Source organism: Chionomys nivalis, chromosome 5 (assembly GCF_950005125.1).
Source record: "Chionomys nivalis chromosome 5, mChiNiv1.1, whole genome shotgun sequence".
Classification (NCBI taxonomy): domain Eukaryota; kingdom Metazoa; phylum Chordata; class Mammalia; order Rodentia; family Cricetidae; genus Chionomys; species Chionomys nivalis.
In genome coordinates, this window is record NC_080090.1 from 35,352,960 (window position 1) to 35,380,754 (window position 27,795).

General features: G+C 44.6%; 1 protein-coding gene across 3 annotated transcripts in view; it reads left to right on the forward strand.

Annotated features, from left to right (window-relative positions):
• Grid1 (glutamate ionotropic receptor delta type subunit 1) overlaps positions 1-26,851 on the forward strand; it is a 775,861-nt gene extending 749,010 nt beyond the window's left edge. For 2 of the 3 annotated variants that reach the window (XM_057770778.1, XM_057770779.1), the window contains exons 14-16: positions 6,480-6,646; positions 13,239-13,479; positions 23,820-26,851. In XM_057770778.1, coding sequence (XP_057626761.1) covers positions 6,480-6,646; positions 13,239-13,479; positions 23,820-24,248 — 837 coding nt within the window. In that variant the 3' untranslated portion in view covers positions 24,249-26,851. Of the gene's footprint in view, positions 1-6,479; positions 6,647-13,238; positions 13,480-13,734; positions 13,826-23,819 lie in introns of all 3 variants that reach the window. The other variant, XM_057770780.1, reaches the window with a different exon arrangement.
• Positions 26,852-27,795: the final 944 nt, after the last annotated feature.

Here is a 27,795-nt window from a genome sequence, read left to right on the forward strand (position 1 = left end):
GTGGCACAGACCTTTAATCCCAGGACTTGAGGGACAGATGGATCTCTGTTAATTCAAGGCTATCCTGGGCTACACAAAATTGATCCAGTTTGAAAGAGAAACAGCTCACACAAAGATGATTCCAGCACTTGGGATCACACACCTTTAATCCCAGGGAGTTGGAGACAGGAGTGATATGGCTGGGTGGAGAGAGGAATATAAGGCAGGAGGAGACAGTCTCAGAACAGGATTGCTCTTTGGTGTGAGCATTGGTAGAGGTAAGAACTCTCTAGAGACTGGCCAGTCTGCTTCTCTGATCCTTCATGCAAGCTTTATTGGTTAAAACACAAATAAAATGCCACTGCACATAGACCTGGGGAATCTTTTTCTTAATCTCCCTTTTATGAGTTCAAGCAGGGCAGAGAAAGCAAAGATGTCTTTGAAGATAGCTGGAATCCATGGTGGTCTGGCTCCATGGTTCATTTATTTGGAATAAGATGCTTTCTTTTCCAGAGCCCTGTTCACGTTATTTGGAAAAGGAGCGTGAGACTCTATCTTGAGAATAATTCTGTGGCTGAGAGATATTGGATTTCTAAGTTGTGAAACCTAGTAACTTATCCCCGACACTGCAGATGCCCAGCTCCTTCAACATCTCTTTCCAGGGGCTTTTGTAAATGATGCTGGCAGCACCAGCATTCTTGCTTGATTGGCAGAGCATCACGGTGTCATTCACCCTTCTCTACACATTTAGGATGGAATAGAAGAACACAATGGGGTTCTTAACTCAAGGACTGATGGCCCTGAAGGTTGGCTCTCTGAGTGAGCTCCAGGAAGGATGGAAGCAATGGAGCAAAGCATGGCCATGCAATCTCATTTTATTACCAGTGTGGTACAGGGGAGAGCAAGTGAGTCACCATGCTGCAGCTCACTTCTGGCTATGTCCATGATGCCTGGCCTTCCTCCATATTATAGGCTGATTTTATTTTGAAAAATGTTAGAAAGGATGTGTTTAGAGTGGGGCCAGGCAACCTCTTGTCTCTATTCTCAGCTTTAGCCTTCGTGGACCCCAGAGAGGAAGCTGGGATCTATTTACTAAGAAAGTTCAGAGGAGAGAAACCATGATTCTTCCACTTGCCATTGCTTTGTATTCTGCTAATGGAGTCCCACGTGCCCGTGACTTTACTGACCTTATTGATTGGCAGAGATATTCGGCTTCCTCTCTCTAACATCCTCACCTATGTGTTTTTCATGCTTGAGCCAATTATTGTTATTTTGTTCTAATTAATTAATTAATCAGTTAATCAATGTTGTATATTGGGAAGGAGCAGAAAAAAAAGTAGCAAGTACAATATTTAGAAGCAGGCTAAGATTAGAGGAAAATATTCCCAAGAGCTTTAGGGTTGTGTGTATAGCTTTTCGTTCTTCTTTGAAGTTAGCGTGTGTTGCACTGAGTTCATATTCATGAACCATCATTTATTAACTTATTTCCCTGACACTGAAGAGTTAAAATAGTCACATGTTTGCTTTAGTGCCAGTTCTGAATACTGAGTTACTTTTTAGGTTAAATTCCGATTTGCCAGGATAAAAGATACAATGACTTTGAATGTCCACATTATATAATGCTGCATTACTTTCTAAAGTGCTATCATTTTCTGGTGCTAGTAACCATGAAAGATAATCCCGTTTTTGCATTAATTCCACTGATATTGGTCATTATTAATTAAAAATCATACTGTAGAGCCGTTCGCATTGTATTTCAAGGCAATATTAATGTTGCCATCTTGTCTTAAAAAATAATCTACTGATACCTTCTCCAGCATCTTAAAGAAGCTTAGACTTGTGTCCCAGGACCCCAGAGCTAACCCTAAGGAGCTTTCCGGGGTCACGAGAAACTGGGGAACTGGCTATGCATGCCCATCTAAGATGTGCGTAGAGGCAGGGGCTAGAAGAACATTAAGACTGCATGGACAGCCTTTGTCTGCCACCCAGCTTTTCAGTAACTGAATGATGCATGTAAATGCACGATTAAAAATTCAGAATACATTTGATAATACAAATGGACTGCCAGTTAAAGGTAATTCAATCCAGCGAAAGGACGAAATAAGTGTTTGGATTGGTGTTGTTTTAATAGTAGAACAAAAGGCTGTAGAGTCACTTTGATCGTTTAGGCATTATGAAGTAATGTCAACACTCTCTTTCTAAGCCACCCACAGCCTGTCATGCCTGTTGCAGACACTGCCTTCCCTAACTCACCACAGCCTCCTGGGAAGTAGGAAAAGGACCATACTGAAAGACACAGGCAGAAGGAAGTAAAAATAGGAAGTTGTAAAAATAGTGAATTCAAAGATCCATTGACACATTTAGGGTTGGGACTCTGGGATACTGCCGGGAGGTAGCTTGGTTCATCTTCTATGTGAATGTTGCCTAGCTGAAAACAGACTAAATTCCTATTTCTCTTCAGTCTTCTCAAGAGTCTAAAACTATCCCTTCTTGAAAGAAGTCACTGTACATAGTAATTAACACTGTATCCTCGAGTGGAAGCTTTCTGATTTGAGCTCCAGGCATGGAGAATGGAGAAAGAGTGTAGATATGTTGTCGTAAAGTAACAGGGGGAAGCTGAATGAGGGAGCAGAGTGAAAAGAAACACTGGCTTGGATTATAAATTACCTTCACAGTGCTGTGGACCATAGTGTCTGGCTTAGGCACCTTAAGGAGGGACACTATTTTAGCTCTTGGTTTCAGAGGACTTGGTTCAGTGAGCTGGGGAAGAATGCCAGATCTCTGCTCATTAGTAGAGGCATGTGGCAGTGGCCCTTCACATCGCCGTGGGCCAGGACATGAAGAGTGAGGCAGGAGCCAGTGCCTGGGTAAGGCTTTCTGCTGGTAACTTAAGCATCCGTCAGGACTCCACTTTGCAAAAGTTCCAAAGTATCCTAAAAGAGCCTCACTAGCTAAAAAATAAATGTCTAAAACATATGCCAGTGGGGGATATTTTACAGTCAAAGCAAACACTCAGAAAGAGAGAGAGAAGAGAGAGAGAGAGAGAGAGAGAGAGAGAGAGAGAGAGAGGAGGTTGTGACAGGGGGACAGGAGAAAGAGAAGAGTCTTGGCGCTTCTGGAGTTCAGAAACTTAAAAAGTAGGTGTCTCCCGTATGGTCAAGCCAACCTTGTATATAGGCAGTATCAAATAAGGAGGTAGATTCATAGTTATTAGGATGTGTGTAGAAAATTTATTCCAACCCTACAGGAACTACATCCTGGACTTTTTAAATCAAAGGAGGAATCATTCTACAAAGATCAAGAGTGGGGCTTGCATGAAGGCTACAGAGCTATGATTGGTGTGAATGCCTTGACATGCGTACATGTATAAGTATGTAGGTGTGTTTGCAGCAACTAGACTTTATCACCAGGTATCTTTTTCAATTGCTCTCCGTATTACTTTTAAGCGAATCTCTTTCACCGAGACCTGGAGCTCACCAATGGGGCTAGACACGCTGGTCAGCAAGGAATGAGGAACCCTGTCTCTATTTCCCTAGCCGTAGGATCGTAGGCTCATGATGTTGTCCCCAGCATTTTCCACGAGTGCTAGGGATATGAACTCAGGTCCTCATGCTTGCACAGCCAAGGTTTTACTGGCCGATCCATCTCTCCAGCCCTTTTGACATTTTTCAGTTATATCTGAAGTGTTCACAGTGCACAGTTGCTTTGATGATGGCATGATGATCTCATACAGCCTTGATGATTCGCCAGAAAGATTATGGAGACAGCTGCATGCAAAGAGTTCTTCTTATGGGGAAATTTCAGTACCGCATTTTACGCAGCATGAGACTGAGGGAGTGCGCCGTGGAATTCTGGGGATACTGAGAAAACGGGATTTTTTTTTTGAGCTAAAATTATGTTAAAAATATGTTGTACAGAGAGATCCAGACTCTGACCTACCCCTTTGCAGTTGGGTCCTGTTACACAGACTTTTACTAGTCCTTATGCTATGGTACTGTCATGTAGATCGGGAATCTAACCACATGTTTCTTCGAGCAAATAAGAAAGACCCTGACTAATTTAGTCCGTGTTTGCAAATAGGAACATTGAGTCACTCATCGGCTCAAGAAGGCAATCGCTTACTTGTGGAGAAAAGTCTTAGTGTGTCGCATGGAGTGGAGGCAGGAGCATTTCCATCATGTTTTCAGATGCTGTGCCCTGCCCGGCTTAGTCCAACAGGGCTGTAAATGCAGGCTTTTCCCACAGATATGTTCGCTTTTCTGTGAGTCTACACACTTCATGCTCATGAACTTGTGGCCCGAAGAATTCCAGATGCCCCCTCAGAATGCCCACAGGGGCTTTTCTAGAGTCAGTTTCCAGTTGGCCTGAGCCAGCTTCTTTCTTTCTTTCTTTTTTATCTTGAAATATCAGTTGAGAGTTAGAAAGGAAGCTGATCTTAATTCTTCCTTCAACATGACATGCCCTTTGGAAATCATACAAATAGCCGTATCTGATTGTCATGTTGAATTGCGAGCATGGATGTGAAATGTTTCCTAGTCTAACTAAAACCAAATATTAGGTCATAAGTCAATATTTTGTGGATAAACTTGGTACTAAGAGGTTGAAAATTTATATCTTTTCATGGAAAAGCGTGTCTGCCAGTGGGAAAAATTTACAAAGTCTCTTATCTTCCTATGTGGAGGGAGAGAGATGTGTGCAGTTTTGCAACCTGGGTCAAAGTCTTTTAAGACTTCTGGGATTGAATTGACCAAGGAATGAGACCTTGGTGTAATATTTGAATTGCTTCCCCTGGAGAAAGGCAATAGGTGGCATAGGTGTGTGTCATTTCTTACAATATTGTGTGAAAGGCTGCAGAAAGCCAATTCCGGATCCAAGAGGTCACATTCTACCCACAAATATTTGTGATGGAAAGAATCTGATGGGAAATAAGACATCTTAGGTCATGGGCATTTAGGGTCTTGAAAAAAGAAAAATCTTGCTAAGTGTGATGTTGTAATACCACTACTTTGGAAGTTGAGACAGAATGATCATGGGTTCAAGACCCATCTGAGCTATACAATAAGATACTTTCTCAATACCTAAACTCTCCCACCCAAAAGAAAAAAAAATAGAAAGAAGTAGAAGCCTAATTTTCGCCTGAGCATCCATATACTTCTTGGGGAAGCTTAGGGGAAATGAAAAGCCAACAAAAGCAGAAACTGGAACAATGCCCTGGACAGTTCCAAGAAGCCTACAGCTTGCCAGCTTGGTTTAATTTTGTTTGTGGTGCTTCAGCCCCACTACCAATCCTATGCCTATGCTTTATAACATCCAGTGTGAGCCATAGTGGGAGGGGCGACAGGACAAGAAGCATCTGTGTGCTCCACAGAGAATGGAAACTAGGCACTTTGATACACTGAGAATGTTATGCAGTATTTTAAGAAAACCAAGCGACAATGTCTCCTTTGAAGAAGAAAAGCTGTTCACAGTCTTCCTGGGTGCCCAAATTCTAGTCAAAGTTAGAATCACAGATCAAGATAGAACTGAGTGTCTGCTGTGGAAGGGTTTGAGGGGTAGGACTTTAGCTGTGGATGCAGATAGATCCCCAATAATAGAATCTATAACCATCACACTGTTTGAAAGTACTGATGCATGAAGCCTCCTGTGTATGAATGATGCACACATACACAGCACAGCACAGATGTATGTGAGCATGCTGGGCAGTTTTCCATGCCTACAATCCCAGCACTCTGGAGACTAGAGGAGGAGGAACAAATTTAAAGCCAGCCTAGGAAACATAGTAAAATCCTGCGTCAACTCCCCCCTCCCACCAACAAAAACGGAGAAGACACGTGTGTGTGTGTGTGTTGTATGTGAATGCATGCATTTATGCATATGCTTATCCTCATGTAAATGCAGATAAAGGCAAGTGGCAGAAGCATTGCATATTACTGTGACCATCAGGTGCCTGTCCTTAATGGGTTCCTACCATTCATGGCAAACCCTAACATGTTCTTTTGCTTGCTATTCCATCATGACTGCCCGGGGCCACTGAACCCATACTCATGTTCACAGTAAGCAGGACTTAGCAGTTGGGTTCCTAATAAAAGTCAGTGGACAAGATTTATAACAGTTCTCGAACATCTGTATTCTCCAGGGAAGAGATTCTTCCCCACCCCTGTGGTGCTATCATGTGCCCCCTGCAGTTCTGCTTTGAAAATCTTAGGCCGCTGAGTGTTACTCCCTGTACTCCCAAGGGGTGAGTGTCATATGTGCAAAGTGGGTCTCTGTGACCCACCTCCCACTCTTCCACTCTGCCTGCTCTGTGAATCTGCTACGGTGAATGATATCGACTGGTATTGTGTTCACAATCCACAGGAAATGCCAGGAGAATTTTTTGTGGAGTCTGAATGGAACCACTTAGAGGGGCCCCTCAAACTCAACTATTGTGATGTCCCACTGCTTCAAACTCTTGTGGGCAAATAGCTCTGCTGGGCTTCATGGTGATTTGGGTCTTTCAGGCCAAGAAGGGGAACTACGCGTTTCTGTGGGATGTGGCCGTGGTGGAGTACGCAGCCCTGACAGATGACGACTGCTCCGTGACTGTCATCGGCAACAGCATCAGCAGCAAGGGCTATGGCATTGCCCTGCAGCATGGCAGCCCCTACAGGGACCTCTTCTCCCAGAGGTAGGCACAGTCATCAAGACAATTCCAGCATCCATGGGACCTTGGCAACTGGGATAGAAGGATAACCTCTGTTATGACGTAAGAGCCAGAATAATTCATTAGTCCTCACATCTTCCTCAGCACCTCAACTCTTCCTTTTGGGCCTTGCATAGGTACTGGGATAAGAAGCAGGAAGTTCATGTTCCTTTTCAAGGGAGGCAGTACCGTGGGTGGGACTATCATGTGGGTGGGTGATACCAGTGCAGAGTCCAATTGGGTGTTGGGGGTGGGAAGGTGCAGAATAGGGCATCTGATAGGTCCCAGAAGGACTTCTTGGAGGTAGTGAGAGCAGAGGCACAGAGGCGTCAAAGGAGTCACACAGATAAATAAATTCCAAGTAGGATCTAGGAGACCTAGAAATCTCTTTTTAAAGTGTGTCTTCACAGTGTGAGTCGTCCATGTGGAGATGCAAAGGTGAGAGTCAGAGAAGCAGATGTCTGTGTCCATGTGTGCCACGTGTGACCTGATGGGGCCTGTTGACTTGCATCCAATTTCCCGGCTGAAGGAGATGCTGCTGTCTACTGGGGCAAGATCTAGAGCTGGTCCTTTGTTTGTGACAGTAGGAAGGACAATCTCTCCTTTCCTGTATCCCCCACTCTCCCCACATCAAAACATAGGCTTCTGGGTTTCTATGCCACCTTCTGAGAGTTAATTAATTCTAATTTATGCTCATTAATATTAGAGAAACTTGAGAGTGTTTTAGAGAAAGAGGCCATGGGGCTAAAGAGACAGGAAGTGTTCAGCCTTGGGGAACTAAATGGGTGGTTCCATCAGAAACCAATGTAGCATGTCTACTCTGTGCTTATGTTTCATCTCCCATGTGCTTGCTAGTATGAGTTTGTCCCTTGAGCCTGCTTAGCTCTAGACTCTTGGGCATGATGAAGTTATTAAGAACTATTCTCTTTTTTTTTCCCCACACTGGTTTTTGTCATAGTAGTTCCTATGGTCTGGATGATCCAACTTTAGGCAGGGAAGATAGAACCAAAAGATACAGGTAATTCAATGGTTGTTTTTTAGTAGCCAGTTTACCAGCAGACATTCTGTCTTGTCTCTAAAGAGGTCTAGCCTTGGACCCTCAGATTTCATTTATCTGTGGTGGGGCAGCCCACTGATGAAGGAATTAGCTAGCAGTCACTGAAAATGTTCTAGGGAAAGGCTCTACCCATCATAACCAACAAGAGGTGGCAGAAACATTATCATGGACAAGTCCATTCAGTTAGGGGTAGCTCCTAGTTGCCTGATCAACAGATGAATTCCAATGTCCTTGTGTTATCCACTTAAAGAATAACCAGATGGATACAGTAGAATTGTTGAAGATCATCTCTTTTCCACTCTAACTCAGGGTGAAAGGGAGAGAGTTCTGGGCCTTATACTTGCAGCTCTCCTGAGCTCTGATGTGGGGCCATGTTGCTGTTGAATCTGAAAATCCCACCGCCTGTCCTATCCTGGAATTCTCCATTGGATCCTCCTGCTCATGATCAGTAAGCCTCGGCTCCACCCAAGAAGGCTGAGAAGGAGGGTTTGCAACCTATTTAGTCAGTAGCATGCTTGCAAAATTTGGTGAAGGGGTAGGAGCAGTTAAGTGAGGCTTCAGGCTCTCTGCAGAACTTCATCAAGCATGTGTTAGGTCCCTCGTTCTGCCCTCTGGAGCGGAGCTGTGAAAACAGAGAAGTATTTCTCAGTTGCTGAAACTCAAGGTATGGCTTCTCTTTGGAATTCAGAACACAACGGCATTTCTGAAGAATATGCATGTTTATTTTCTTAGATGGGAGGTTCAAGGTGATTGCACAGACCATCAATCTGCAAACACCACTCACTGTAGAGCAGATGGTAAGGGGACCCATAAGGCCAATGTTGCAGCAACACTGTCTCAAGACAGTGCTCATGGATATATGGGACCTGTTAGTGGGATGTTGGAGGCCCATGAGCTAGCTCTGTTCAGTTTTCTTCTGTAAATCTGCAGAAATGAGTCAATATACTATCAGTATATTGGAGAAATAAGAGAGGGATGTTAGTTAGGAAGCTTGGATCTCTACTGTGTTGTCAAATGGTCAGCATAGCAACGAGGTTGGGAATGTCAGTTGAAAATCCTCAAGATGGAGATATGAGTCAGGGAAGTGGTGTTGGTCCCCTCCACTGCCAATAGCCTTGCTGCATGTGAATGTAAGCAGAACTCCTACTGTCAGGATCTACACACAGAACGCTCTAATTGCTGGGCTCTGCCCCCACACTACAGAGTAAAAAGTCCAATCTCTGGACTTGAAATCACACCAATCTCTGCCCTGGAAAATTTCACCCTGAAAAGTCCCGCCCTATCCCCAAGAAACACTATATAAATCCTTCCATCTGTTCAGCTCTCTGCTGTTTCTCACCCGAGCAGAGGCAGCCACCCTTCTGATTTTTCCTTCCCAATAAATCTCTTGTGTGAGATTTGTTGTGTGGTGTGACTTTGTGGTATTCCTTGACTCCCGACTGCCAGGATACCTTTCTGTCTAAGCTGCAATGCTTACAACAGAAATAGTTAGATATTCTTTACATGACTTCATAGGTTAGTAGACCACAACCAGCATGAGGTTGGGGCTGGGCACCAGAGAGGAAGCTAGCTGTGATACAGGTCTTTACAGATCTTTTTTTTCTGCATGGCTATGGAGTCCTTATGAAAGTCTATTGGGACCCTCTGGCTTCTTCCTCCCATTACAGTGGCCACAGAAACAAAACTGAAATGTCCAGACTTGTTATTCTTATTTTAAGAAAAATTTACCCTTCAGAGTTTCATCAGAAGATGTTGGGTTCCAAGGACTGTGCTGAGCTGCTACAATATTGTTATATGTCTCCACAGCACAGCGTCCCCATGAGCTGGTAGCCTCCCTCCGTCCAACAGACAGGTATCTACTCTTCAGGAGAATTCTCCAGTCATTATTTCTCTCTGCTGTCAGCGGGTCTAGAAGAGACTCAAGTCCAGTGTAAACTACCTTCAGCTTGAACATGCCTCAGAGAAATGAAGGGAGCTAATCAGGGGGCCACACACCACGTCATTTGAATGCGGGTCTACACTATATACCTAGCAGATCCCAGGCTTATCTGGAATTTCTGTGGTCACCTTTCCCTTCATACTAGGAGTCAAGCTATTTGTTTGCCTTAGAAGAGGCTAGGCTGTAGACGTAAGTGTATGTGGTATGGCGGTTACGTGCTAAAACAGTTTTGCAGACCACAGCATGCAGAGTGGGCATTCAATAAGTGTTTAGCAACGTAATAGCCATTTATTGAGCACCTACTGTGTCGCAGGCTCCACAACTATTGAATAAAGCAAAGTACCTGCAATTATATCTGTCTGGAAAATAGAGCAACTGGCTTCAGGAAATGGCTATTATCGCTCTGGTTCCTCATAAGAAGGAGTATAGATTGTTATAGTGCACATTAGTTTAGCCTCGTTCTTGAAGGCACTCTGTGCACATGGCTTGTTTGTCCTGTTACATCTATATTCATGCTTTCCTGTTTCGTTGTTTGTTTTGTTTTAATCCATGTTTTCCTGTAAATCGCCACACTTTCTTTCTGAAATAGGATGTGCCATAAAAAGATGCATACAACTGTAAGGAGAAAAAGTCTAAAAAATTTAAGCAGCATGCCTGATATTGCCCAGAAACTGTGAGGAGATCAGATCCTATGGTCCTTAAAGGGCCTTTCCATCTCCCAGGTCAGAACTTGACCTTTGGATAACAGCCTGTTGTCACAGAAAGAGCATGCTCCTGCCCCCAGATCATTAATTGCCCAGAGCTGAAGAATTGCATTGCCTCTTTCTGATTACATCTTTGGGTAAGTCAGGTAAATTCAGTGCTCAGGCCTTCAGGAAGTAAGACAGGCAGATGAAGCATTGCTCTGCATGCAGTTAGGCAGATTCAAGAAGTGCAAATGATTTCTCCCTGCAGTGTTCTCTCAATAAGAGGTAGCTCCTGCGAAGACTGACTTGATAAGAAGCTTCTCAGTAGGGCCACTCAGCTTCACGACTACCACGCAGTTCTTACAGAATCTGTTACTATTCACTGGGTTATAAGCTAATGGCCCCTGAGATGGGTATCTTTATCTAATCACAGATATTGGTAATGAGAGAGCTAGGGTTGAGAGGTTCAGAATCTGGATTAGAATTAATCTCTATCCGTGACACATCTGTTTCTACAAACAAAGGGGTCTGATGTCTTCATGAGGAGTCAGCAGTACTTCAGTCTCAAGTCTCCTGGATGGGCTGATCCCTGTGTATCAGTGTCTATAACTTACATTAAGCTCCCCCTACTCACCCCAGTCACCAGAGATTTAAAAAGGCCATGGAACAGCCACACAGCTTTGGATGACCAAAGCCACGCACGATAGTGAGGTGGACACTATAGGGTCCTGTTCATCATCCACCGTGCCATTGCAGAGAGCTGTGGTTCCCAGGGACATTCTGAGCACAGCCACAAAACACAAAAATGCGCATGTAAATCAGTGACCTCAGAGACCATGTCCTTCCAGGCATGGCCACGTTCTAAGCCTTTGGGGATTATCACTGCCCTGATTTCTTGCTGAATGTTTTTATATTCTCTCTATGGCCCTTCCAGCTTAGTTTGTGTTCATTATTCAGCAAATGCATTCACACATTTGTTGACAGGACAAATATCTGATAACAAGTAGCTTTTGTTTTGATATCTACTAAGCTTGTGCATGACAAACATAGAAAGCTGCAGCCCTACTCATTAGAATGGGAACCACAAATCAGTGAGGCGTAGCAGCATTTGGTCCTCATCCAGTAAAACACAGATGAGATCAAAGCCTACTCCGTCCTGAGTGGGGTCCTTCTCAGACAATAAGAGGCTACACCATGCTGGCCCATGATAGAGACAGGACCTGGGAGACATCAGACCTCTGCGTGGTATGTGGGCCCAGCCTCAGAACTATGGATGCAAGTCCAGTGCAGAGGCTATACAACTATCAGGTTGAGCTTCTGCAGTTCGTTAACTTCACAGGCCTGTGAGCTAAATGCATCTCCATGGACCAGACTCATAGATAACTACCTATCAGATGGAAAGGCTTTTCTAATTTGAATCTGCAAGCCACCCGTGATACCTGGCCCTCTCACTGTGTAGAGCTCTAAGTTACAGAAGGAGCACACAAAACACCACAGTGGTAGAAGCCAGCATGAGGACTTGTCCCACCATTATGCAATCAGACCCCCTCTCACCTTGTTAGAGCGCATCTCAGTGTGTCTGCTTTATGACTTCATCCTATGCCTCCATCTTCCTCATTCACCACGTGACAGCTTCACTCTGTGTTGTGGATGGCCAACTGCAATGAGTCTTTTGTACCAGACAGGATATTCACACCTATTCCAGTTTCAATGGTTGCCAGTCTCTGGAAAGGCATTTCATGTCTCTGTGCCTTGATTTCCTTCGCTATAAAGTAAGACAATAGGATTATTAATCCCAGAGGGTTGGCCTCTAAGATTCAGAAACATCTGCCAGGTATAGAGGTTGGCTACACCCTGCCAAGGGACCCAAGGAAACAACTGGACCACCATTGTTGCTGCATGATCCATCGTCCTCCTGGCTTTCCTCCACTGCTGTCTGCTCCTCTTTGAGGCTGCAGTTAGAAACCCCTGGGTGTGTGTGTCTCCCTGGCATTTCTCCACTCATTTCCTTGTGTCCATCACCGCTTTGATCTTCACACTGACACTCGTTGTTGACATGTGCATCTTTAGACCACAAGCTTAGCAGCTTTGAGCATCGTTCTTGGCACAGAATCTTTCTAAATGAAATGATGAAGGATAGCATGAGTCCCAGTAGGGCAAACAGGGTAGACAAATGGAGTTTCCCTTTTCCAAAATGGACAGGACAATAACAGCTTAAGAGTTTGGATTTTTTTCCCTGATTTGAAATACTTGCATGTATGTAATGGAATAACTGGGAATAGGACCTAAGTATAAACATGAAATTAATTTATGGTTCATATGTATCATACACATATATAATCTGTGTATAATCTTATGAGATGTTTTAAATAAGTCTGTGTATGTAATAAAGTTTGTGTTTATTAACATGTAAGAAGTCAAATGTAGAATTTTCCATTTGTGGTATCATGCAGATCTGCAAAAAGTTTCAGACTTTGAAGTGTTTTGGATTCCAGGTCCTTGGATTAAGGATGTTTGACTTTTAGATGTTAAAATTTGATGGACAACTTTCTTTTTTATGACTGTGAGCATACTAAATCTGCATTCCAGGGGTTCCCCTAGTTCATTTCTGCATGCCCCAAGTTTATCCTGAGAATTTTCTCTACAATTCGCATGAGGGACCTGGCATACTATGTCACTGAACCTTTTGCCACTGGTTCGGTGAGGAGGGATCACCTACTATTGTATGCTCTGAAGGAAGCACTCTGGGTGCGTGGTGCAGAAGGCACTGTGGAAGAATCTGACTCTGAGAATTACTGTGATGCTTCCAGGGTAAGCATGCCATGCTGTTGACAGGACCTGATGGCTAACCTGAGGAAGTCAATGGCTATGACTCACCTGTATTGTGTCTTACAGGATCCTGGAGCTGCAAGACACAGGGGACCTGGATGTGCTCAAGCAGAAGTGGTGGCCACACACAGGCCGCTGTGACCTCACCAGCCATTCCAGTGCCCAGGCTGAGGGCAAATCCCTTAAGCTACACAGCTTTGCCGGGGTCTTCTGCATCTTGGCCATCGGCCTCCTCCTTGCCTGCCTTGTGGCTGCTCTAGAGTTATGGTGGAACAGCAACCGGTGCCACCAGGAGACCCCCAAAGAGGTTGGTGTCCTCATAGTCTTGCCATAGTACAGAGGCAGGGTGTCTCCCTGGGCCATTTATTTGGTGGGTGGTTTTCTTCTAGTTAGCATTTATCAGAGTCACCTTGTCTTGGCACGGCAGCATTGGATTTTGGGGGTATATGTCACATTTCCTTTTATTTTTAAAGCAAGAGAGAAAATATAGGGGATGTTTTCATGTTTGAACAAAGTGCCAAGGGACCAGCCATGGCCACTAAAGTCCTGTATTTATCTATAGAGCAGGTACAGCGTGGGCAGCGCCAGAGAGCCCTTCCCCACCCTGCCCCATTCATGTGCCTCCACCCTGACCTGGAGAGACCACCTGTAGGGTAAGAGAGGAGCCCGCATTCCTTCTTGGTTCTCTTTGGTGTCTCACCCACAGTCATAGGTCCCATGACCCCAGTAGGCAAGGGGTTCCTGTCACCACTGTCTCCCTTTCTTTTCTCTCCCCTCATTCTCACAAGGCCTAGCCTTACCACTTTGGGAGAAACTCCAGACTCTAGGTTCTGGGTACTTCTCTCACTATGTATACCAGCCACTGCTGATTCTGTCCCTAGACACATCCATCTTGTTGGGGATTTGTTCTTCAAGGTCATTTTCTGATTTGTTTTTTTAAATGGACCCTTAAAGGGAATTCTCTTAAAAGAGGGTGTCAGAGAGCATCGTGTTGTGATGATGCTTTGCTCACAGAAGCATACATAGGCATCTATAGGACAAGCTCAGATCCTCCATCCGTGTGTGGTCCCTGCCTGCTAAACACATGCTGGCTTCATCCAGAATCAGACTTTGGCTCATGGATTCTTCAGAGGCCTCTGGAGATAAATCTCCAAGAGGAAACTGTAAAACAGCTGGCGTTCTGTCCAAAAGCAGTCGTTATTAAGAACGCTGCCTGATGTTCCTGGTTTCATTTGTACTGGACGTGACACACAGGTTCATTAATTGGCTTAAGAGGTGGAACGTCAAGGAGAAAAGCAAAGCAAACTGGGGCAGGAACCACAGACAGGTATTAGGCGGGAAGAGGTGAATGATCTCACTCAGCCTGGTGTGGGCAGGGAACTGGACTTCTGTAGCAAAGATTCCTGGCATCTCTTTCCAAGAACTGCTTGGCTGACTGCACCCTTACCCATGATTGGCTGGCTGCACCCTTACCCATCAGTCTGCAAGGAAGTCCCTGGCAGGGAAGGCTATGGCTATGGCTGTCTCTCTGTCCCTCTGACAAGGAAGGTAATGGCTGTCTCCCTGTCCCTCTGACAGGAAGGCAATGGCTGTCTCCCTGTCCCTCTGACTGACAGGAAGGCGATGGCTGTCTCCCTGTCCCTCCTACTCACTACTCTTTTAGTCAGTGTTTTGTTCTCTAATGGCATGCACTGCAGTCAGCGCTAAAGTGTCCACAGGAAGGGAGGGAGGGAAGAAGGACGGAAAGAAAGAAGCCTGGCTTTTCTACCATCTTGAAGGCTCTCCTGTCATCCCTGAACCACAGGAGGAAAGGGGAGGGGGGTTTAATGGTTCTTGTTAAGTTGGGAAATGATTATATATTCAAAAGTTTTTTTTATATTTAAAAGGGGAGGGACCCTGACTTACTAATGAACAGATAAAGAAGAAGCCCCAGAGTCCTCAGCAACTGCAGAATCTTGTCAGTTCCCCCATACCAAAGCCAGGGCACCTTTCCTGCCACTACCATCCCAGGACTTTATACATAAGAGCATCTTCAGGCAGGTATGGTGGGTGGTCCCAGGGCCCCTCTAAGTAGGAAGAGGGAAGATGGGACAGACAGAAAAGACATTGGTTGACCCACATTGTATCCCCACTGATGTTGTCAGCTTGTTTGAGGTCTGGGCTTTCCTTCTCAGGAAGCCTCTTGGTTTCCCTCTACAAATGCTGCACAGGTCAGGTTAGCAAGGGAGGTTTATTTTCAGGTGGGAGGAGCTTGTCTACTTTTATTCTTTTGCCTTCATAGCCCCTAATGTGGTGATCATTCCAGATGTGGTCACACAGTATAAGTGAGAGAGAGAGGGAGGGAGGAAGAGAGAGAGAGACAGAGACAGAGAGAGACAGACAGACACAGACATAAATAAGCAAAGAGAGAACATAGAAGACCAAGGGATGTCCAGCTTGTGAAAGCACAAATTGTTTGCTTCTTTCCTGGCAGGACCCCTTCTTGCTTTCTCACTTCTGCATAAATGTACACTTGCTGATAGGAGAGAATACATTTACAAACAATTTACGCTTCCACAGTGTGAGCCCCTTGCCTGGGTGTCAGCCTGCATCCAGACAGAGACGAGAACGACAGAGACATAGAGGAAGCACAGTAGGGGCTGCCCAGCCTTTGCCTTCTGTTGCTGTTTAGATGGATTGCATGGGAACCCTCCCCTGTTTTTATAGGTTCTCAACTTTCAGAGGAAGTTTATACCACTTCCCTCCTTGCTTCTGTTAACAATAATGTCCATGTGGAGCCCTTTCCTCCCTTTAAGGGTACTTCTTACTTCCTGGGCAACTACAGCACAGCTCACCAGTCTCCATCATGGAGATTGGGCTGTCCTGACCTAAGCAGTAAGAACCACTACAGCACAGAGCGGGCCCGGCCTAGCCAGCACATGGTGGGGTAGCTGGGGGTTATGGTGTATAGTGATTAGTAAATAGTCTTGGAGCTTGAGGAGATGAGTGTGGATACTTGAGAAACCAGTAAAAATCACTGAACTGGAGATGAGATGAAAAGTTGTATTTTTGACAAGCTGAATAAAGGTAACAGGAAGTAAGGACAGGAAAGAAAAGCCAGTAGAAGAGCCCGAGGAAGGAGCATGGGTCTATTTCCAGTATCTCAATGCCAGGGCGAGGGGTTTGAACCTCATCATCTATGAACAGAGGATGGACGTGAGATGGCAATACTTTAGAATTCTATCTTTAAAATGGGTACTGAAATAATGAAGGTATTTCATTTAGATCCCCTTCACATTGCTGCTGTTCCATGTTTTATGGAGCAGCCTTGCAATTAGGCGAGGCTGGCTGGAAACTCTTGGAATGTTTCATTTTGGGATACCAGCTATATTTCTTAAGAGCTGAAAAAGCTGTCTTTGGGTGGAGCCCAAGCTGTGTTTAACGACTTGTGCTGTGATGTCTTCCGAGTTTAGACACCTTTTTGGGGAAGGGTTGTAATGTGCATTGAACCTCTTAATATTCATGCGCATTTGAGCTCATATTTTTTCTGAGGAATCAGACAATTATGTAGTTACCCAATGCAGGTGAGTGCACCAAGCTCTTGGGGACGCAGTAAAGAGCCACTTGCGAGATTTATGGGGGATGTGGAATCATCGCTCTGAGAATGAAATATTCATGAAATAAAGATGAGAACCACACAAATGGGAGCTGACAAGAGGATTGAGGGATGAATCGTCCATCACTAAGCTGGAAGCTGGAATTCTAGTTTCTCCCTGCCTTGCTCGTCCTGCCCCGTGTCTCCATAGCATACAGGGCCAATGAAGGCCAGGACAGCTGGCCAGCAGTGGCAACATAGCAGCATCTCCCTTGTTCTATGGGGATGGCCTTCAAAGCTTCTCCCCTACGGGTGACTGAATGCTAGAAGTCCTCTCTTCAACGCCATACACTGCTTTGCCTCCACTCCTGTGCTTTACAAATTGCACGCTGTCTTCTTAGCCCTTGTCAACAACATTTAAGGTAGGCTTCCTTATTACCGGAAGAGTACCACTCAGAAGCGACAATAACAGAGCTGGCACAGGGATGATACAGCTGCCTCCCTGCACCTGCTACCTCCCGGAGACAGGCTTGTCACAGTGCAAGGACACTGGGCTTTCTTGGGGTGTGCAGGATCATGAATTTCTACCTAGTATTTTCTAGAAGATTTTGAGAATAAGGAATGAGACTCAGTTTTTCTCTGGGTCAGATCTAGAATGGCATCTCAGAACCTGTTTTTTGTTTGTTTGTTTGATTTTTGTCTTCTGTTGAAAACTGATATTAGCTGTCGGACAGTTCAATACATTCCAGAAACTAACCCAGAACATTCCAATAAGAAGCATGGAGCACTTCCACACCACTGAGTATCTCAGAACCAGGTCCCTGGCAAAGCCATCTCTGCCTGTGACCAGTGCCCGTCTCCTTTGTTATCAGTAACTTTTTACCTCTGTCTGCTTCAAGCCTGTCAGTAGCTCCTTACCTCTGCATTTGAATCGCTTTACCCATTCTCTGGAACATGGGAACTCTTGTTAGGGGGTGATGAATATAATTGAGGTATTGAACATTTTCTGTGTGCCAGGAACCAAAGATGAATGTTTTACCAAGAACATTAGCTCATCTGGTCATAGGAGCTCAAATGTAGTTATTGAATGAGCAAACTAGTTTGGGCTCCTATAAAGAAAATGTTATTAAATGTTAAATTGTTGTATAATCATTGCAGCTGAATCAATGACTTCCAGTTTTGGCTTCATATCAGAGATGATCAATTCTGGAGCTTTTGAGAAGTACAGATGCTCGGCCCCAGTTTTCATAAGAGGATCTGGAAAAACTATACTTTACAAAACTTCCGCATTCATTTCTGATATCCTGCCAAGGGTTAAAACCTTCCATCATCTTTCTGCCAGGGTATACAGGAACCTTCCATGATGAAGAAGGTGAGCCTGTCATGGCAGAAAAGAACCCCAGGGTTGGATCTCGGTGGACATGAGTACCTGTCCCAATACTACATTCTTCATGTGTCATCTTAAGCAGGTCACTTCACTGCTAGTCTTGGCTCATCCATCTGGGTCCTGCTGCTCCTATCTGATTTATGAAGGAGAGGGAGGTGCTCAGACACTCCCCCACAATGCTTCACAGAATGATTGATATCCGCTGAGCTCATGTAATTGTCTCGAAATTCAAACTCTTTGTTTCCACCTAATCACAACTCTCAGACCCAAACTCAATTTCTAGCAACATCTAAGAGGAATTGTGTTGGTGGCATCGCTCCCATCCGTTGGGTGCCATTTACCACCTGGTGGGTCTCAGTGGTAACAGGAGAATGTTTCCAACAACCAGCCAGGTCAGGTGGGAGGTCCCTGAGCCCTAGTTTTATTCCTGCCCACCTTAAAGTGGGAGATGTTGGATTCCAAAGTTGGTTCTAATGAGTCCCATGTGTAACATGCTGTTACACAGATGATAGTTTAGTTAATTACCGTTTTCCAATACACTGTATTATTTCCACGTTGCTGAACAGCGGCTTAATTACAGAACTTTATCTCTGCTAGAGAATGCCTGAGAGAGGTTCCCTGGTAACCTCGGTTTCTGCATCTGTCGCCATCCTTAACACGGGGTGAAGAATGCAGAGCTGGAATCCAGCCGATTCATGGGAAAATGCAGTCAGTAAATTTTATGTCATATTCAGGGATGTTTGACTAGGTCAGTTGCCTATGGTAGATTAATGAAGGCAGCCATAAGTTCCCAGATCTCTTTCCACAGCTGTCATTACCTGGCTGAACACTGAAGCCTTGGGATAATGAGGATGTGAACTGATGTAGTTCACATTAAAAAAAAAAAAAAAACATTATTTGATTTGCATAACATTATAGAATGCATCATTTTGTCTGAAAGAGGGATAATTATTCAAGTCACCCCTGCTGTTTTCCTTGTTTGAACTGATTACTTCTTCCTTTCCTTGGTCAGAGACATATAAGATCCAAGCAGACATGACCTTGCTTGTGCTAAATCTGTGACCCAGGTAATACGAGAGAACAAAGACCCCAAGCAAGGTGGCTGTGTGCTTCTTGCCCCTCTGTTCTAGCTCTCAGGCTAAGCCTCAGAAGCAGGCAGCTTAAGGATGCTGAGACTCTGAAGCAGGCTGCCTTCAATTTCCAGGGAGGTCAGGAGGCATTTATGCCAGTTCTGTTCATCTTCTTTTAGACTTAACCAACCAGTACAGGATACTCCTGATGGACCCCTCTTCTCCCAGGGTTTATCTTGGTCCTGGTGTTACTGGGATAATAGAATTTGAATAGAAGGAGGGCCAACTGATTTGAGGAAGTTGGATTCTTGACAGCCATTTGGCATGGGAAGCTCTCTCTGGAAAATTTCTTCAATTGGTGTGAACATTTTCTGTGTATCCTGACACAGGAAGGCTAAAGGCTAATAGATAACCACAATTGGGAGTTGATCTGCCCTGCATGGCTTCACACTGCTTACAACTGATTCATCCATCCTTAATTTGAGGCAGGAAAAAAATACACTAGGTTAAGAAACTATTCAAGATCTTTCTTTCAGCTTATACAAACAACACAAATCACACTCCACATTTTTTGTTGTTGCTGCTACTGTTGTTGTTGTTATTGGTGGTGGTGGTGGTGTGTGTGTGTGTGTGTGTGCATGCAAGTGTGCTTTGTTTTATTTTGGTTTTGCTTTTGGAATGTTTTGATACGTTTTTAAGATAGAACATGAAGGTGGAGAAAGATTTGGGAAAAGTTGGAAGAGGGGAAAGAATATGATCAAAATATATTGTATAAAATCCTCAAAATTTAAATTAAGAGAAATACCCATTCCTTGGGTTAGTCTTTAATACGCTGATGCTTCTTGACCTCACAGCTGTATTAGAAGATTAGGTTATTAACTGTGCCCTCCCTCCACTCCAGACCGCTACTGCTTCCCATTTTGTGCCTTGAATGTCAATGCTGAAGACTCCAGATAAGAGGCTTCCCTTGCTCACATTTTTCTTCCTAGGACTTTGGTTGAGACACCGCACCAACCAATGTTTGTTGCTCTGGCGTTGGGTATAGAGTGTTGTTTCCTGTCTGTCTGAGACTCTCAGAGTCCTGTCTCCCTGGGACATTCTCCTATCTCTTTGTTTCCAAGGCCTGAAAAACAGGACCTACCCTCTGAGCACCTGCCCTGACCCAGTACTTAGCTGACTCTAAGTGAAAGGTCAGGGCTCTCCCTTCAGTTGACAGAATCCATTGTGAACACAGCTGGAGCCAAGACAGCTTGATTCCTGCCTGTTGCAAATAGTCTTCCATTCCAGATGGGCGCCTTACGATACTGAATTATAAAACAGAAAGGAAGAGAAGGCAAGGTTATGTAACTAACAGGTTCTTTCAAGGAAACTCCCAACACAGCTTATCAGTTTTCCTTCTATTGAAACCATAGGCTGTAGAGAGGATCCCTGGCTTGTTTAGTCTTCTCCAAGTTTTGCTGACTGTAGGGAAGAGAATATTGTTGCCTTGAACCCTAAAAGCATCTGAAACTCTATCCCAGTGCCTCCACCTTCCACCTTAATTTTTTGGGTGCATTTTGGGATGAAAATAATCTGTGAATTGAAACATTCACCATCTGAGTTATGACGCTGACTTTGGTTGGTTCAGACAAAGGGGCCATATCCCATGTCAAAAACTGCATTGCAGATTAGGACAGCTGTGAAAAGGCTGAAAATATAAGTTTGATGATGAGCAGATCCGGTGCTTATCCTGAGGCCCAGACCCTGAGAGCATGGCCACAGCACAGATGGTTGGGTATGGTACCACAGCTATTGAATGAAACTCCACCTATTCTCTGAGTCTCTTTTTTCAGGATTTTCACCATGTGCTAATGACCTTGTTTGTATGATGGTTCTGTCTGTTCACCGGGGAATATTACCTGCCACCCACACCATTATGCAGTGAAGGCAGCAATTTTCCCAAAGCAAGTGACTCTCTAAAGATGAGCCATGAATTATTTAAGAAGCCATTGTAGTGGTGGCACACACCTTTAATCCCAGCACTCGGGAGGCAGAGGCAGGTGGATCTCTGTGAGTTTGAGGCCATCCTGGTCTACAAGAGCTAGTTCCAGGACAGGCTACAAAGCTACAGAGAAACCCTATCTTGAAAAACAAAAACAAACAAACAAAAAGCCATAAAAAATGAGGGAATCTAAGTCACTAACCCCCCAAATAATAGGCATAAGATACTATCTTAAAATTTTTATATAAAGAATGGAAACATTTCTCTTTATATAAAGCAAAGAAAAAACCAGAAAGACAGATAAATCATACATTGAGGAGAAAGTTGCTCTGTGCTAGGTCAACCATGGTACAAAATAATTAATAAATCTCTTTGATTTGGTTTGCTATATTTAGATAATTCTTAATGTGCCGTGGTTCATCTATGATAGTTCCCGTTTACCATAGTACAATAGCAGCCTGCAATCAGCAGAAACTACACTTTAATGTTTTAATCTTTTTTTGGGCAAACACTTTGAAGCAGCAGAGAGCCGCAGTCCCAGCTACGGAACACAAGCAGAAAATGCCAATGCTCTCCAGTGCGCCATATTGCTGAAGTGAGGGGGCCTGGTACTTACGGTGATTACATTGCTGACTTAGGCTATTTTCAACTGGCTGTGAGTCTGTTAATATTTAACACTGTTAATTGAGGAGTACTTACAGCTTACACATCTTTGAAGGAGCTAAGAAAAGAATCTTGTGAATGGTATTGAGACAGACAAAGTAGTTGATAGCATTTCCCTCATTTCCCTCCACTTTTCCTACAGCACTTGCTATTCAGAGGTATTCTTATCTCCGAAGCAGCTTCCCAGCACTGATGAGCTGAGTCATACTGGGTGGTTTCAGATCACTGGAATCCTGGGAGTTATTCAGTGGCCATCCAGTTACTTCCAATGTCATTTCCATTTATGACAACAAGCCAGTTTCCACAATGTTCCCTCACCCTCTGCCCAGTATGCTCCTTTATTATTCAGTTTCTTCCTGGCCTGCAATGAGTTCCTCATTGTCTTATGGATGTTGTCAGGGTTCTTGCTGCAGGAGATGTTCTGGAAACCACTGTATATGCCTTACCAGAAGCTAGGCCCAGTATGCCAGCTTTGAACTCATGGGCATTTAGACAGCAGTGATCTCCTTTTCCCCATGGCAAAGACTGTTGAGTCAAGGAGTGAATGACAGGGTTCTCTAGTTCTTTGCACACCTGAGAAATGCTGTCTTGAGTCTTCCTAGTATTGGCTTTGTGATTGGCATCATGAAAAAGGAGGAGGGCTTATGCTCTTGATTCCAAGTGACCTCCTAATGGGGAGCCCTGTCCCTTATCCCCATAGGAGCTCAAAATAATCAGTCACTGGGATAACCTCTGTTTTGCATGATATTTTTTTTCTTCTTGGAGGTGTATCAAAGCCTCTACATCTTGTGGTGTTTCTAAAATACCTACAACCTAAACAGAGGTTATATTCCTCCCTCTCACGTGCTCTGAACATGTGACAGATTGTATTTTAGAAATAAACCATGACTCGATATTTTTTCTTGGAGTCTGACTTCAGAAAGGGCCGGCTGTAGCCACCATCTTTCCTAGATTAATGGCACCCACAGAGCCACAATTGGTCCTTCAGCTTCTACCCTCATTTGGGAGGTGGTATAGCTATTTTCCTGGACACTTGTCACTTGTCCACTTCAGTGGGGTATGGGGTGGGACGGAGGGAGCAGGCATTTCCCTTGAGCTTTCAAACACAGCAACCACCTTGATTCATTTTAGCATTGACGATGTAGCATCAGTTTACTTGAGAAGAATTATAATAGTTTTTATTTTCTTTCTTCAGTAGATAAATAAACTAAAGGGTCTTAGGTGAGAATCGTCCGTTTGGGAAGCCTCAAGTCCTCGTGATACCTCACTGCTCCTGCTCCTCTCCCCACTTAAACACCATGCCCTATTTGCCAGATGGGGCATGCTTTACCCTCTGGGATGAACTAGAGATTCCACACACACACACACACACACACACACACACACACACACACACCACACGCACACAAACTAGGTGGTCAGGTAGGCCAGTGTTGCTTTTCCATATCTGACTTCTCGGTAACCTCTAACACTCGTGGGGTTGGTGACTCACAAGGCAGTGGAATTACTCTGACCCTGTTCCTCTTCGTGTAAGGCAAGGGTGACAGCATCAAGCCTAGGAAGATGTGAATTCAAACTGCAAATGCATGGGGGCATATTAGGGATCAAGGTCACTTCCTCTATTTCCCTGGCACTCTATTTATCTCTTCCTGCTTCAGCCAGTTCTTCAGAGCATCTTGTTATAGGGTTGCCCTGGATGTGCCAGAGATTCTAGGCTGAGTGCAGTGTGGAAGAGAGAGGCTTCTGATGCCTGCTGTCGGGGTCATCGTTTTACAAAGATTAGTGTTCTCGGGTATGGATTCCCCAGATAGCCAAGGGTTGGCCATCTGATTGAGGGAAGGTGGGAACAATGAGGGATACTCTGTCTGGCAAGCTGAACAGGCTGGTAGCTCCAACTATCTGGATTTAGCAGCAAAGCTGACCTCAGTCCACTCTACGGATGTCCGTTGACCCTCCTGTACTTTCTCTTCAGGACAAAGAGGTGAACCTGGAGCAAGTGCACCGACGCATCAATAGCCTCATGGATGAAGACATTGCTCACAAGCAAATTTCCCCAGCATCCATTGAGCTCTCTGCCCTGGAGATGGGGGGCCTGGCTCCAAGCCAAGCTTTGGAGCCCACGCGGGAGTATCAGAACACCCAGCTCTCGGTCAGCACCTTTCTGCCTGAACAAAGCAGCCATGGCACCAGCCGGACACTGTCGTCAGGGCCCAGCAGCAACCTGCCACTGCCACTGAGCAGCTCAGCCACCATGCCCACGATTCAGTGCAAACACAGGTCGCCCAATGGAGGACTGTTCCGACAGAGCCCTGTGAAGACCCCAATCCCCATGTCCTTTCAGCCCGTGCCTGGAGGCGTCCTTCCAGAGGCTCTGGACACCTCTCACGGCACCTCCATCTGACCGTCGCCTGCCCTCTTGCCCGTCTGCTCACCCACCCGACCAGCAGAGCTTTTTAATACAAGAAAATGACAACACAGACCACACACACGCACACACACACACACACACACACACACACACACGGACTCTTTCATTTTTCTTGTACATAAATGTAAATAATGACAGAATGGAGTGGGGTAAAAGTGTATTTTGAATATTCCCAATTTTCGAAGTCAGTAAAAAACAAAAAACCAACAAAAACTGTATGAATGACTTTGTAAATTTTGTTCTATATGAATAAAAAGGCAAATTACTTGTGATCATTCTGAAGTGCCAAAGGAGCCCCCTGTTCCTGGACCCTTCTAAGGGCAGGAAGGACCATCGGAGAAGAAGCTCCTGGCTGCTGGGGAGGAAAGAAGCCGTGGAGGAGCCCCGGATGCCACCTGCTGCTGTTCCAACAGCTTTCCCTCTTGTCCTTGCTTACAAGTCCTTCGTTATTCCTTCGGTTTCCTTAGGTGGATTCAGTGTGTGCCTGAGTCTGGAGCCCAGGTTGTGTGGACCCATCTGGTCCCTGACCTGTAGGCTGACCTGCCCTAGACATGGCACTGGACAATCAGGCTCAAGATGCTGAGGTCACTGTGATGTCACAGTGTGTAGCATGCAACTGTCCACAAGGCCTCAGAAAAGATGCCCATATTGAGGTCACAGTCTCTGAGGCTTTGATATCAATTGTTTGGTCTTTTTTTTTTTTTTAAACAAAACAAAACTCTTTTTCTACTTAGGAGAATCAATCAGCAACAGACTATGGAAGGGAGGGCAAACCCCATCTAGGCAGAAGTGGGACTGTCCTGAGTGGGACATCCTTTATGATAGGTTGAATTTGTCATATGGATTGTAGGATGGGGGATAAGAAACCAGGTAAAGACTGTCGCTTGGATTAGGGCTCATAGCTCTGATCAAAAGAAAAGTGTAGCTACAGACACAGGGAGTAGAAGTATCATGGACACAGGTAAAAGGCTTCCACTGAAATGAGTTAGGGGAATTTTCTCCAAATTATGGGGAGATTGAGGATAAACAAGAAGGACCACGTAGGGAATTAGCTTGACTCTTTCGAGAAGAGTCCTAATGAAGCTATCCATAGTCCTTAAAGACATGTGCCCTAATGAAGCTGTCCATAGTCCTTAAAAACATGTCTTTAGCACTTTATAAAGTTGGCTAAACAGGACCAGATCTCAGCACTAGCCCTTTCTCCAGAATTACTGTGTTTTCAACACCAGAGTCCTCAGACAATAAACCAGCCCACAGCAGGGATCCTTCAGGCTGGAAACATCTTCTATCCTCTGAGATGGTGAATTTGCAGGGAAGTCCTGTTTGATAAAACTAGGCTAACCTAAGGATCTTGCCTCTCTACAGTGCCCTTTGTGGGGTCACTAAACTGTAGAACCAGCAATGATCCCTCAGGCGGAATCTGAGCTGTATCACTGTAAACTGCTTCCTCCCATTTTGAAGACCAAGGTGTCTCTGATCTCCTACACTGCTGGGATGTAGAACATAACCCCATCCACTTCCAAAAGTATAGAGCTCCTACCCGAACTACAAATTGAGGTGTTAAGATCTTGGTCTGTGCTTACAGAGAAACACACCACTCTGTCTATTACTTCTTCTGTACTTATATATCTTTGTAGAGTTAGTTGAGAGATATATTCATGAAGGTAATTACTGGCCCAGGGTAAATTTATTTCCCAAAGTCCCTAATGATGTTAATGAGTACAAAGAAGTTACTGTATCACAGAGTCAGCTAAAAGCACCAGAACAAAACAAGACAATGTTCACAGTTATGTATCATTGGCTACTGGGAATTCCATGATACTAGTGTGACTGGAGTGATTTATCAGCATTTCTCCAGTCAGTGTGTGGACTGTGGAGACAGGTGTGCATGGCAAAGCCTAGGTAGGCTACCTAGCTTGCATAGGCTTTGTTTTCATTTCATCAGCACTTTGACAACTTGCACTGGAGGGTTAATTTTTCATATATATAGTCATTTTAAAAATCAAACTCTGGTCTCACTGCCTTATCTTACACCTGTCTGTATCCCAAAGATGACCCAGTTTCTTTGGTATACCATGGATATGGATGTCTTTGCTTAGGAGTAAGAGACTCTCTCTCTCTCTCTTTCTCTCTCTCTCTCTCTCTCTCTCTGTGTGTGTGTGTGTGTTGAAGAGAGAGAGAGAGAGAGAGAGAGAGAGAGAGAGAGAGAAGAAAGGAAAGCAAAGGAAGGAAGAGAAGAGAGGGAGAGAGAGATTATTTTTGCAAGAAAAGTATAATGCTTCTGGATGTTCCAGATACCTCCCAGTGTTATTAGCATATTTATGTCATTTTTTTAAATGTCCCTACACTTGGCATGAGGGGAAACGATTGATATCAAGCAAGTTATCTAGGGGGAGACAAGAACAAAGCCTAGATTCTCCTACCCCAGTTATCTGTGTCAGCTCAGAATGTATCTTTTTCATGCTTTGCTCTGTGGATTTATAACTCTGTTTAGACTCTTCCATACATTTTAGGTATATTTTGTGCCTTCAGACACTGCAAATAATAATCAGCATTTGGATTAAAGTTGTTTAATAATAAAACGTGTCTGCTCCTAATGCTCTTATTCTCTGGGATTAAAGTGCACTCTGTCTTTGGGTGTGCTACAGTTTAAGTATTGAATTCTGTCTGTTAGTGTACACAATTGTTGGTGGCACTCTTCTCCCCAGGTGGGTCTCAGGTCGACGTGGGGATCGACCACGCCCTCTTTATCCTGTGTTTATCCAGTGTCCATGGATCTAAGCCAGCAGGCAGCAAGAGGACAGCCTGGATGCAGTTCCAGACTCTGGTTAGTTGATCACCTTCGTTGAAAAGAGTGAGTTCTTGGAAAGCTCTTGGGGAGAACTGGACTGTGACACACAGTGCATTATGGGTACCTTTTCTCACGACAGTTGCCTGTATTGCTTTTCTCATCTCTGTGTTCCTTCTGGTCACAGAACACCCTTACATCTGCATGCCTAAATCTCACGGGACCCCAATCTTGACTTCTCAGTGTGTGCCCTTTGCAAGGTCTGTGTTTTCTTTCTCTCAAGGACATGTCCCCCCACTTAGTTATCTCCCTGTTCTGGACTCCTCCACTCCTTACCTGATGTCTGTACTTCTCAGCCTCGCTGAAACATTTCAGCTTTCCCTTTGATGTCTGGAACTTCATGGAGAAAAGAGCTTTGGATAAGTCAGGATGAGCTGGGAAGGTCGGTTTTCATGATAAAGATCTCAACTCCTGGAAACCCAAGGAAGAATACCATGTTGGGCCCTTGCTCTTCCACCTTTGCAGTAAAATAAGTTTCTCCCATATGGGGGCAAGGTCTTCAGACAGGAGATGGGACCAGAGGAGAGATTTTCCAATATTTTCTAGAGAGACAGCTGGGGCCAGACAAGGGAGGCTGTAACAACCCTCTAAACTGCTTTCTTAAGGAAAATAAAGTCCCGCTCCTAAATTCTATACAATACAAATCATGTCAAGGCAAAAGTAATTCCATAC